We start from the raw sequence: 12,818 nt of genomic DNA, 5'->3' as shown, positions 1-12,818 counted from the left end.
CCCCAATCTTACTGTGGCTTTTGTTGTTTAGTCACTATGTCGTAAACCACCAGTCTCATCTGTCCATGGAATTCTCCAAGCAAGAATACTGGAGTAGGTTGCCATGCTCTCCTCCAAAGGATCTTCCCCACCCAGGGATCGAACCTGAGTCTCCTGAATTGGCAGGTGAATTCTTTACCACTGAGCCACCAGGGAAGCCCTACTGTGGCTTTGGGCCAGTCTAAAACAGAACTGGGCACCAACTAAAGGAAGGGCTGCCAAATTCTGAAATGTCACTACCTCTGCCATCATGAGGCTGAGATTCTAGCTTAGCAAAAAACTGATAATTAGGACACCTAAAATCTTACTCTTTTTCTGCCACACCATGCAACTTGTGGGATCTTAGTCCCCGACCAGGGATTGAATCCCAGCCATGGCAGTGAAAGCACTGAGTCCCAACCACTGGACCACCAGGGAACTCCCCTAAAATCTTTTTTAAATTGCTATTTAATATTTTAAAATAACTATTTCCTGTTCACATTCCTATGTTAACATTTTTTGGAAAATAGATTGAAGCCTAAAGGAAAGGATGAAAACCACTAAGAAATAAGCTGTACCATCCTGAGTATATCCTTACAACCTTGAGAGAGGGGAAAACACTGTAACTTGCTTTTAACTCAAGTTACATATGTCTTCAAATACTTTTCATGTCACCAGCATCATTGTACCAGCCGAGGTATGAGTATTGACCTTGAAATGAAGTGTAACACATAGCAAATAAAAGGATAACTAACACTGCCTGAGTACTTACTCTCTGCCAGTTACCAGGCTAACAATATCACATGTATTAACTGGGTTAGTCTTTATAACAACCCTGTGAGGTAGGCCTTGCCATTGTGCCCATTTCATATATGAGGAAGCTAAGACACAGATGGTTTGAATAACTTGTGAAAGTGAAGGAGCCAGGAGTCACACTCAGAGGCTCTGGCTCTAAGGATGGGAGGCAAGTTTGGCCACTGTATCTCACTGGGAGATCTGGCTCCCATTGCCTGGAATTTGGGTTCAATGTGGAAGGTCCAAGCTTACCTTTCCCCTCACAGAAGAGCCAGCATGGACCTTGCACAAAACTGGTGCCCACTCATTGATTAAACAAGGGCATTTATTGGGACTTCCCTGGCAGTCCAGTGGTTTAAATTCCATGCTTTCAATGCAGGGGAAGTGGGTTCAATCCTGGTTGGGGAAAAAAATGAGTGCATTTACTGATTAAGTCCCTAGGAACTTAAGAAGAAGGAATTGACATGTTCCAAGTTGGATACCTGGCTGTCTGAGGAGGCCTTACAAATAGCTGTGAAAAGAAGGGAAGCGAAAAGCAAAGGAGAAAAGGAAAGATATACCCATTTGAATACGGAGTTCCAAAGAATAGCAAGGAGAGATAAGAAAGCCTTCCTCAGTGATCAATGCAAAGAAATAGAGGAAAACAATAGAATGGGAAAGACTAGAGATCTCTTCAAGAAAATTAGAGATACCAAGGGAACATTTCATGCAAAGATGGGCTCAATAAAGGACAGAAATGGTATGGACCTAACAGAAGCAGGAGATATTAAGAAGAGGTGGCAAAAATACACAGAAGAACTGTACAAAAAAGATCTTCATGACTCAGATAATCACGATGGTGTGATCACTCACCTAGAGCCAGACATCCTGGAATGTGAAGTCAGGTGGGCCTTAGGAAGCATCACTATGAACAAAGCTAGTGGGGGTGATGGAATTCCAGTTGAACTATTTCAAATCCTGAAAGATGATGCTGTGAAAGTGCTGCACTCAATATGCCAGCAAATTTGGAAAACTCAGCAGTGGCCACAGGACTGGAAAAGGTCAGTTTTCATTCCAATCCCAAAGAAAGGCAATGCCAAAGAATGTTCAAACTACTGCACAATTGTACTCATCTTACACACTAGTAAAGTAATGCTCAAAATTCTCCAACCCAGGCTTCAGCAATATGTGAACCGTGAACTTCCAGATGTTCAAGCTGGATTTAAAAAAGGCAAAGGAACAAGAGATCAAATTGCCAACATCTGCTGGATCATGGAAAAAGCAAGAGAGTTCCAGAAAAACATCTATTTCTTCTATATTGACTATGCCAAAGCCTTTGACTGTGTGGATCACAATAAAATGTGGAAAATTCTTCAAGAGATGGGAATACCAGACCACCTGACCTGCCTCTTGAGAAACCTGTATGCAGGTCAGGAAGCAACAGTTAGAACTGGACATGGAACAACGACTGATTACAAATAGGAAAAGGAGTACGTCAAGGCTGTATATTGTCACCTTGCTTATTTAACTTATATGCAGCGTACATCATGAGAAATGGTGGGCTAGAAGAAGCACAAGCTGGAATCAAGATTGCCAGGAGAAATATCAATAACCTCAGATCTGCAGATGACACCACCCTTATGGCAGAAAGTGAAGAAGAACTAAAGAGCCTTTTGATGAAAGTGAAAGAGGAGAGTGAAAAAGTTGGCTTAAAACTCAACATTCAGAAAACGAAGATCATGGCATTTGGTCCCATCACTTCATGGCAAATAGATGGGAAAACAGTGAAAACAGTGTCAGACTTTATTTTTGGGGGCTCCAAAATCACTGTAGATGGTGACTGCAGCCATGAAATTAAAAGAAGCTTACTCCTTGGAAGGAAAGTTATGACCAATATAGATAGCATATTAAAAAGCAGAGACATCACTTTGTCAGCAAAGGTCCATCTAGTCAAGGCTATGGTTTTTCTAGTGATCATGTATGGACATGAGAGTTGGACTATAAAGAAAGCTGAGCATGGAAGAATTGATGCTTTTAAACTTTGGTGTTGGAGAAGACTCTTGAGAGTCCCTTGGACTGCAAGGAGATCCAACCAGTCCATTCTAAAGGAGATCAGTCCTGGGTGTAAATTGGAAGGACTGATGTTGAAGTTGAAACTCCGGTACTTTGGCCACCTGATGCAAAGAGCTGACTCAGTTGAAAAGACCCTGATGCTGGGAAAGATTGAGGGCAGGAGGAGAAGGGGACGACAGAGGATGAGATGATTGGATGGCATCACTGACTCAATGGACATGAGTTTGAGGAAATTCCAGGAGTTGGTGATGGACAGGGAGGCCTGGCGTGCTGCGGTTCATGGGGTCACAAAGAGTCGGACATGACTGAGCGACTGAACTGAAGTGAACTGAAGTTATGATAATACAGGATGACGTTTGAGACAGCTTCTTGAACTGAATGGAGGGTGTATGTTTCTTGAACATACATTTTTATTCTATCTTCTTGCTGCTGCTACTGCTGCTGCTAAGTCAGATTATGAAAACTTCTGGTCCATGGTCTTTCTTCTTGATATTTCCTTGCCGTAGTTCCCAGTCTGTTTGTCTAAAGATGATGTTTTCTCAAAACATTTCCCAGAGGTTAGATCAGGTCTGGGGGCCCATTAGGAGCAGGGTGCTGCCAGAAGGCTCATTTAACTAATAGCAGAGAATTCGATAAGTTATACTTCACTTTGTTCATTACTTCATCTTCAAGCCTGGCATGCTGAAGTCCATAGGGTCGGAAAGAGTTGGACACAACTGAGTGACTGAATAACAGCAACATTATAGCTCTAGTCCTACAGGCAGACGGCAATGTGGAAATGGCCAGTCTACTGCCAGAGCCACACAGAGGTGATTTTGTGTTCCCCACAGACTCGTTGGCCTGGGGGTTGTGTGAATATGTGTGTGTGCATTTAATTTTTCTTTATTTTATTTATTTCTGCCATCATGTTATTTACACTGTCTTGAACAGCATTTCTTGAACTGCTAGGGAGACTGTGCATTTTTCCACATAATGAGTAAGGACTGTGTATTTTCCCACAAGTATAACTTTCCTTGGATTCCTCACTAAATGGATTTTTGGGTAACTGATGATCTCTTTTTCAAACCACTGCCTCTAAGAATGTGTGATAGGTAAGTTAGGTGTCAACTTGGCTAGACTCTGGTACCAGTTTTTGGTTTAAATACCAGCCTAGACGTTGCTGTGAAGGTGTTCTTAAGATGTGACTAACATTTAAATCAGTAGCCTTTAAATAAAGCAGATTACCCTTCGTAATGTGGGTAGGTCCCATCCAATCAGTTTAAGACCTTAGAAAAAAAGACTGAGGTCCTTTGAGGAAGAGGGAATTTGGTCTGCAGACTGCCTTCAGCTGAAACATCAGCTCCTGCTGGAATTTCCCCCTGCCTGCCTGACTGCCATGTAACTTTCAGACTTGGTTGCCCACACAATCACATGAGCCAATTCTTTAAATAAATCCTCCTCCCACCCCAGCTCCCCTCATATGTGTGTGTGTGTGTGTGTGTGTGTACACGTATGTGCTTAGTCCCTCAGTTGTATCCAACTCTTTGTGACTCCATGGACTACAGCCTGCCAGGCTCTTCTGTTCATGGGGATTCTCTAGGCAAGAATACTGGAGTGGGTTGCCATGCCCTCCTCCAGGGGATTTTTCCAACCCAGGGATTGAATCTAGGTCTCCTGTATTGCAGGCAGATTTTTTACCTTCTGAGCCACCAGGGAAGCCCCGTATATATACATATATAGGTATATATATATATATTATAATAAATATTGTACCATATATATGTATGTGTGTAATACCATAGAGAGACAGATAGGGAGATAGATATACAAACATACATTGTTGTTGTTGTTTAGTATCTAAGTTGTGTCTGACTCTTCCGGGACCACATGGACTCCCACCAGGCTCCTCTGTCCATGGGACTTCCCAGGCAAGAATACTGGAGTGGGTTGCCATTTCCTTCTGCAGAAGATCTTCCTGACCCAGGGATTGAATCTGCATCTGTTGCACTGGCAGGCAGATTCTTTATCACTGAGCCACCAGGGAAGCCCAGATATATACATGTTATGCACATGCTATTGGTTCTGTTTCTTGGGAGAACCCTGACTAATCGAGACAGTGAATATTCCATGATGCCTGAAGTCTGCACACCTGTGGGAGACCTGAGTTGCCTAGAACCGGAAGGCTGTGTCTGGCATAGGTGGGGTGTTTGTGCTGTCTCAGAGTCTTCTGATCCAGCCTTCTTGCCACCACGATGGACCCAGGTTCGATGGATCAGACTTGGCCTGCTGTGGCCCTTCCAGGGGGACAAGAGGACGCAGCAAGGGCATGTTTGTCCACCTGCTTCTCTGGTAAAATCTCAACCTTGAACATCCCCTTTTCTTGATCTTTCTGTTTCAGTTTCCTATAAAATGAGGGAATAACTCTAACCTTATAGGATCACTATAAGGATTAAATAAGAAAATGTTAACATAAACATTGCTCTGGTTTTGACATATGAAAACATTTTCATACGGTTCAAGCTGAATTTTACATCCATGAGTATAACTTCCCGTTCTCTTATGCTGGTCAGAGAGTTGGGCACAGGAAGTAGAGAAACAGGGGATGCAGAACTCTGAGGGTACACTGTGTGACCTGGCATGACTTCTGTACTTTTCTGTGCCTTTCTCTTCTCATCTTTAAAAGGGGGGCATTTCCAAGGTCTTTGAAATTCTGTAGAGGAAGGGGTGAGGTCCAATTTGCTCACTGCTTCTTCCAGTGCCTGGAGCAGAGTGTCATTGATACATATTTGTTGAATGAATGAATGAATGAGTGAAGTACAAGAAAAGGAAGGGTTAAGAGTCTCTCATTTATTCATGCCCAACATTTCTTGAATATCTGCTATTTATCAGATATTGTACTTGAACCTGGGGAGACAAGGATAAAGGTGTTAGCTGAGCCCTTGTTATAACTAAACTGTGCCCCGCCCATTCATATCATCCCCTAATGCTCCATGTGACTGTATCTGGAGGCAGGGCCTTTAGGCAGGTATTTAAGGTTAATTGAAACTGGTGTCCACTTAGGAAGAGAAAGAGACACCAAAGAGCCTCCCCATCACATTCCGTCTCCCCAGCAGTGAGCCCAGAGGAAAGATGCTGTGAGGACACAGCAGAAAGGCGGCATCTACAAGCCTGGAAGAGATCCCTTCCCAGAAACCAAAGTTGCTACCATCTTGATCATGGCCTTCTAGCCTCCAGGACTTGAGAAAACGAATGTCTGTTGTTTAAACCACCCAACCTGCAGTGTTTTGTTATGGCAGCCTGGGCAGACAGCTCTCAGGGGGCTCATAGGCTGATAATACTGAATGATCAATTGTCTGAGATAGGATAGATGGGGGCCGTGGAAGCTCGGAAAAAAGTCATCTGAGGCTTCAGATGCAGGGGTTGGGGAGGGCCAAGGAAGGTCCTCGAAAAAAAGTGACATCTATGCTAAATGTTGGAGGAGGAAAAAAAAAATGAGCCAGAGGAAGAGGGAAGAGATGGGTGTGGTGAGCCCTGGAGCAGCCCAGTGAAGGCTCAGGAAACTATCAGGATGAGCGGCGCTTTGTAACCAGACAAGAGTGAGAAGCACAAAGACTCAAAGTTCTAGCAAGCTCTCTGGAGAATGAAGGGATGCAATGAAGAGAGAACACTGCTAACTTAAAAGAAAAAATCACAGGATTTCCCTGGTGGTGCAGTAGTTAAGACTCCATACTCCCAGTGCAGGGGGCCCAGGTTCAATTACTGATCAGGGTATTAGGTCCTGAATGCCTCAACTAAGACCCAGCAAAGCCAAATTAAGAAAAAATATTTTTAAATAAAAATCTAATAAAAGAGGTGTAGGGCGATCAGAGAGACCCCGCCCATAACCCAGAGGTTTGTGCTTTGTCAGGACAGGTTCTGACAGCCAACAACCTCCTCCCTCCTGGCCTCTGCCCTTCATCACCTGAATCTGCTGCAAGCTCCCATCACTGTCTATCACTCTCAGCTTCTTCTAGTCTCAGTGGTCCAGTTGACAGCCAGGCTTCTTGTAAAAGTGAACCACATTCATTCCATTTTCTTCTCTCCTCAACACACCGCTGCCCATCTCCTCTCGCTGACATTGTTAACAGCTCTTCACCCCTTAAGTGGAGCTTGCATCTTGGCCCTCTACCTGACTGATTTTGACCCTGGTGGGATCTGACCCACCAGGTTTTGCAATCCACATGGATTGCTCCCTCCTTCTGGAAACCTTTGACACCTCAACTGAACGCCTCTCTGGTCCGCAAGCCTCTTGTGGGGAGAGTGTGTACCTGACTTGGTCACTGATGAGGCACCCACTGCCCAGGGCGGTGTCTGCTCTGTGACACGCGTCTGATAACTGTCCAGTAGATGCTCCCTTAGCCTCTTTGGCACCTCTCCATTCCAGTTCCACACCTGTTTCTCTGATCACCCATTTCCAGCTTCCTTCCCTGAATCCTCTAGTTGTGTCATGCGGGATCTTTCCTCGTGGTGAGTGAGCTCAGTTGCCCTGCAGCATGTGGGATCTTAGTTCCTCGACCAGAGATCGAACCCGTGTCCCCCGCATTGCAAGGCGAATTCCTGACCACTGGACCACCAGGGAGGTCCCCACGGAGTCCTCTTCATCTTCGCCTTGAATGTTGCTCATCACAGCTCTCTCTTTGTCCTGCTCTTATCTCATGCTGTCTTTGGGTCACTTCATCCATCACCACCGAGAAACTCTCTTTACAGCTACATCTCCAGACCCTAATTCTCTTTTGAGCCACAGACCTAGAGGCCTTCCTGTCAACTGGACGACCATCTCCTAGTAGCTTGTAAGCACACGCAGGTCCACATGCTCATACTGATCTCATCCTCTTTGCCCCCAAACCTACTTCTCCTCCTGCTCTCCCTTCCCAGGCACTCCCCCCTACCCAGTTACACCTTCCAGATACCTGCTAGACTCCCACCCAGTCTAATCCTGACAATTCTGCCTCCTGAAAGTTCTCATCCATCTTCCCCCATTCCTGTTCACTTCATCCCACTAGTACCATCCTAGCTCCAGCTCTCACCATCTCTCATCTGGTCTAAAGCAGGGACTCTGGATGACTTTTTCTGTCTGCCTTGCAACTCCTTCTGCATCCTCCTGCCACCCTGCCACCAGTGTCATCTCCCCAAAATGGAAATCAGCTGAAACTCTTAGAACCTCTCTTTCTTGCAGTTTAAATTTGAGTTCTATAGCATTACAGACAAGAATGCTAATGGTACTTTGCTTCTGATGGGATCAGTTTGTGCTTCCAGAGCTTGAGTAGGAATTTGTCCAGGTGCCTGTGGTGTAGACAGGCTAGATTTTCATTCTTCCAAGGGGGAGGGAGAGACCATAAGTATTGATACATTCTAAAAACACTGCTCAATGCCCTGGCACTCTGATCTTTATCCAGCACGTTTCATGAAGGTGGATCCCATCTGGATATATCTCCCAAGAAGATGCTGAGAAAAACACAGAAATTATTTGCCAGGGCAGAGACTAGAGTAAGCCCCAAGTGAGGCACAAAATGTAAGAAGGCCCTTACTCTTGGGTCGTGCAAGGCCCTATTCATTCATTCAGTCAGCTATTTATTTTTCAGTCATGCTCTGCAGCTTGTGGGATCTTAGTTCCCTGACCAGGGATCAAACCCGAGCCCTTGGCAGTGGAAAGAGTAGTAACCATTGGACGCCAGGGAATTCCCAAGGGTCACTTTAGATTTTGCATCATTGGCACCTCACTAGCCTCACTCTCACCACATGCGTGTGTTCACCTTGCTTCTTATGTTATTAGTATGAACCGTGAAAAGCAGCCTGGCTACAAATTACCAGCAGTTTATGAGTTTAGAGTCTGGCTAAAATTAAGTGAGCCCTTTAAAAACTTAGGCTACATAAAAACAAAACACCTGGCTGGGCTCACCATTTTGGAAAGCAATTCTGCCAGTTATACTGGAACTTTAAATGTTCTTATGCCATTTGGTCTAATATACTTCCAGGAGTCTACCCTAATTAAATAATCATGCACATAAACAATGACCTTATATACAAAGATATCCAGACAGAATATTTATAATAACAAAGAGAAAGCAGTTAAATATTGTAAGCAGAGGAAGATACTTAAGCAGTTATAATTGTTATGATGCTTTATAGTGTGTTCATTCCAATGATAACACTATATACTTCAAATAAGAAAATATGCAGATAAAATCACATTAAAAACAATAAGGTTACAAAACTATATGCATAGAAAAACCCCAGTCTAGTTAATATTCAATACATGCTTATTAAAAAAAACGGAAGAAAATACACAAAAATGTTAACAATGTTATTTCTAGGTTTTGGGGATTATGGGTGATTTTTGTGCATTCAGAAACATTTTTTTCCTGTGGTTTTTAAAATAATGTGTCTTTCATAATAAAAATAAAAGTTCCTTTAAGTAATTTTTAAAAGAAAATTTATTTTGCTTTCAGGACTCACTTTGTCATTGTGTGTGTGTGTGTGCGCTCAGTCATGTCTCACTCTTTGTGACCCCATGGACTGTAGCCCACCAGACTCCTCTGTTCATGGGATTTTCCAGGCAAGAATACAGGAGTGGATTGCCATTTCCTTCTCCAGAGGATCTTCCTGACCCAGGGATCCACCCTGAGTCTTTGGATCTCCTGCATTGGCAGGCAGACTCTTTACCACTAGTGACTCACTGGTATTCCTAATAAGTCACCCCTCTAACTCTGGCTTGGGAGAGAGGCTGAAAAGTTTTTGGTGACAACCAATAGGATTTGTTGCTGCCATCTGTAATCCTCGAGAGCACATTTGGTTCAGATCATCTCTATGGTGGCACCGCTCCACAAATTCCACTGTTTGTCCCGCAGCCCCTGACTCTGACAGTGATGGGACACGTGTCGTGTGCACAGCAGTCCCTGTCTGTGTCCTGGGCTCACCACGACCAATGGATATTTCAACTCCTTAACTTTGACATGTTGCTAAAACTGCTTGAAACAAGGGCTGTGAGCCATAGCTGGCTGTTCAGAAGCCCAAGTGTGAAGGGCTCTCTCAAACCCAGAGTGGGTCACTCAGAAGTCAGACACCCAGCCCTCCCACTAGCCCCAGGCTCCAAGAAGCCGGATTTCCTTTCATATTCATCAATTTTGCTTTTTTAAAAAAAGTTTTTGGCCACACCTTGTGGCATGTTGGATCTTAGTGCTCTGACTGGGGATTGAACCTACACCCCCTGCACAGGAAGGAAGAAGGTTTAACCACTGGACCACCAAGAAAGTCCCATAGTAATTGATACTTATGACCTCTGCTCATCTTACAATCAGAGATGAAGAAAGCTAAAGCTCAATTTGAGTTCAGGATAATAAAGAACCAAGAATCAAGAATGCCCTTCCTGCCTCCATCTCTCCATCAGTTAAGAGAGAGCTGGTTTTGGGGGTGGGGAGTGGGGTCTCCAAATATCCTATTTTATTGATGCGTATCAGGCAAACAGGTGTGCAGACATGCATTTCCATTACCAGCACTGTCACAGAGCCACCCTGGTGAAGCTGATGCTGAAGGATTGGTCTGTTTCTGTCTGAGCTCCTTCCGAAGGCTGGCACAGCCAGGGAGGCATGTACCTTGCTGGCAACCATCAGCAGCTGGTCCTCAGGCTGGTCCACCCCGTACCCTACCAGTTTACAGATGGGGACAATCTAACGATCCTCTGGGCCATATAGCTTGAAGAAAGCTGTTTTGTTCTCTTTTAAAAGATTGTAAAAGGGACCTACACATCTAGCAGAAATAATTAGAACTCACATAATCATTCTCACTAATTAGAGGTCCCATCAGTCATTTGAGAATTCCCAGATTTTCTCCAACCTAGGATGCAAACATCAAATAATTGCCCTTGTTATTTCTAACGTGCATATATGCTTTTTTTTTCCCCAGAATCTTTTCACCCAGGACAATTCCTAAGAGACTGGAGAATATGCAATGATAGCACTGTACCAAATCTAAGCATCATTTAAAAAGCAAACATAATTCTAACATCGTAAAAAGAAGAGGGGAAGGAAGCAGGAGAACAAAGGGAAAAGGAGCAAGAAGGCAAAGGGCATCCCCAGGAAACACCACATACTGGAAACGATTCCACAATGAAACCAGAAGCTCGCTGCACACACCGTCTCCCTCTAAATCCTCTGTGCTGAAATGTCCACTCACCTGCCTTTCTTCGACATCTCCTGTATGTCTCTTTTTCTCCAGTGCACTCTGCTTTCAGTAGGCAAAACCCACGCCCACCACAAAAAGAAAACGCCAACTTTCATATTCTGGACGGCCAATGTGGGTTTCCAAATCCAAATAGTTCTCTGAAGAAACAGCAAAAAAAAAAAAAAAAAAGGAAAAGGATGTTCTTTTTCTCTCTTAAGACATTATCGGTCTGTTCATTATTAGAAAGATGTTTATTCACGGAAAAAAAAAATTCAACCCACAGTCTGTAATCTGGAGAGCAGGAGAAAGCAATTTCCACTAAACCTATAAATCCTCCTACGTCAGATGTCAGGGATTTTCTGCAGGGAGGTTGAAGTCCTGTGTCCCTGGCTGACAATTATTTTGGCTGGTCTAAATAAGTTCATCATCAGACCTGGTGAATTAGTTCAGAAAGGTCTGTATGAATTTCTGGTCCAACGAATAGAAGGAAGTAAGGAGGAACCAAAACAATTTCCAAATCCAGAACTGCCTGAGGTACTGAACTGCTTCTTATGCCCCGAAAATGAGCTCCTCCCTGGATCTATTTTAAGCTTTTAGCCATTATTATTTGCTTCAGCTGAGGGCTGGATTTGGACAGTTCCTCGCCCCCACTCCTTTTTGTGGATGAATCTGTGGAAACTCAGGGCTCTGTAACTGGGTGGGTTGTCTATTTGGCTAACACTTCAGTAGGGCTTCCCTTGTGGTTCAGCAGGTAAAGAATCCACCTGCAATGCAGGAGACCTGAGTTCAATCCCTGGGTTGGGAAGATCCCCTGGAGAAGGGAACGGCTAACCACTCCAGTATTCTGGCCTGGAGAATTCCATGAACGGTACAGTCCATGGGGTCACAAAGAGTCAAACACGACTGAGTAACTTTCATTTCATTTCAGTAGAAGGCTAATCCTTGTCTGGTGGACCCTCCAGGAATCTTCTCATCCTCTACGGATGTGGTTTTTATTGTCTTTGTTTTGTTTGTTTGTTTTGCTTTGATGTGGAGGATAGTAAATGCTTTCTTTTTCTGAATTTTTTTCTGTATACTGGAGTCTGTTTGATCTACAGTGTTGTATTAGTTTCAGGTGTACAGCAAAGTCATTTAGTCATACATACACAATATCTGGGGAGAAGGCAATGGCACCCCACTCCAGTACTCTTGCCTGGCAAATCCCATGAATGGAGGAGCCTGGTAGGCTGCAGTCGATGGGGTTGCTAAGAGTCGGACATGACTGAGCATCTTCACTTTCACTTTCATGCATTGGAGAAGGAAATGGCAACCCACTCCAGTGTTCTTGCCTGGAGAATCCCAGGGACGGGGGAGCCTGGTGGGCTGCAGTCTATGGGGTCGCACAGAGTCGGACACAACTGAAGCGACTTAGCAGCAGCAGCAGCAGCAGCAGCATACAATATCTGAACTTCCAAGGTGGCACAGTGGTAAAGAATCTGCCTGCCAATGCAGGAGGTGCAAGAGATGCCGGTTCCATCCCTCGGTCAGGAAGATGCCCTGGATCAGGAAACAGCAACCCCCTCCAGTATTCTTGGATGGAAAATTCCGTGGACAGAGGAGCCTGGCAGGTTACAATCCATGGGGTTGCAAAGAGTCAGACAAAACTGAGCACACACACACACATATATCTATTCTTTTTCATATTCTTTTCCCATATAGATTATTACAGACTATTGAGTAGCGGTCCCTATCCTATACACTAAGGTCCTTATTGATTATCTATTTTATATGTAGTA

At 44.2% G+C, this 12,818-nt stretch overlaps 1 protein-coding gene across 1 annotated transcript in view; it reads right to left on the bottom strand.

Moving 5' to 3' along the window:
* Window positions 1-11,203, bottom strand: part of GABRR1 (gamma-aminobutyric acid type A receptor subunit rho1) — a 33,088-nt gene extending 21,885 nt beyond the window's left edge. Inside the window, exon 1 of the mRNA XM_086317773.1 lies at window positions 11,056-11,203. Coding sequence (XP_086173899.1) covers window positions 11,056-11,159 — 104 coding nt within the window. The 5' untranslated portion in view covers window positions 11,160-11,203. The remainder of the gene's footprint in view (window positions 1-11,055) is intronic.
* Between the last annotated feature and the right edge of the window lie 1,615 nt (window positions 11,204-12,818).

Source organism: Bos grunniens, chromosome 9 (assembly GCF_055505025.1).
Source record: "Bos grunniens cultivar Pamir isolate PY7600 chromosome 9, Bosgru_T2T1.0, whole genome shotgun sequence".
NCBI lineage: Eukaryota > Metazoa > Chordata > Mammalia > Artiodactyla > Bovidae > Bos > Bos grunniens.
The sequence above is the reverse complement of the archived record's forward strand: the minus strand, read 5'-3'. Positions and strand labels throughout refer to the sequence as shown.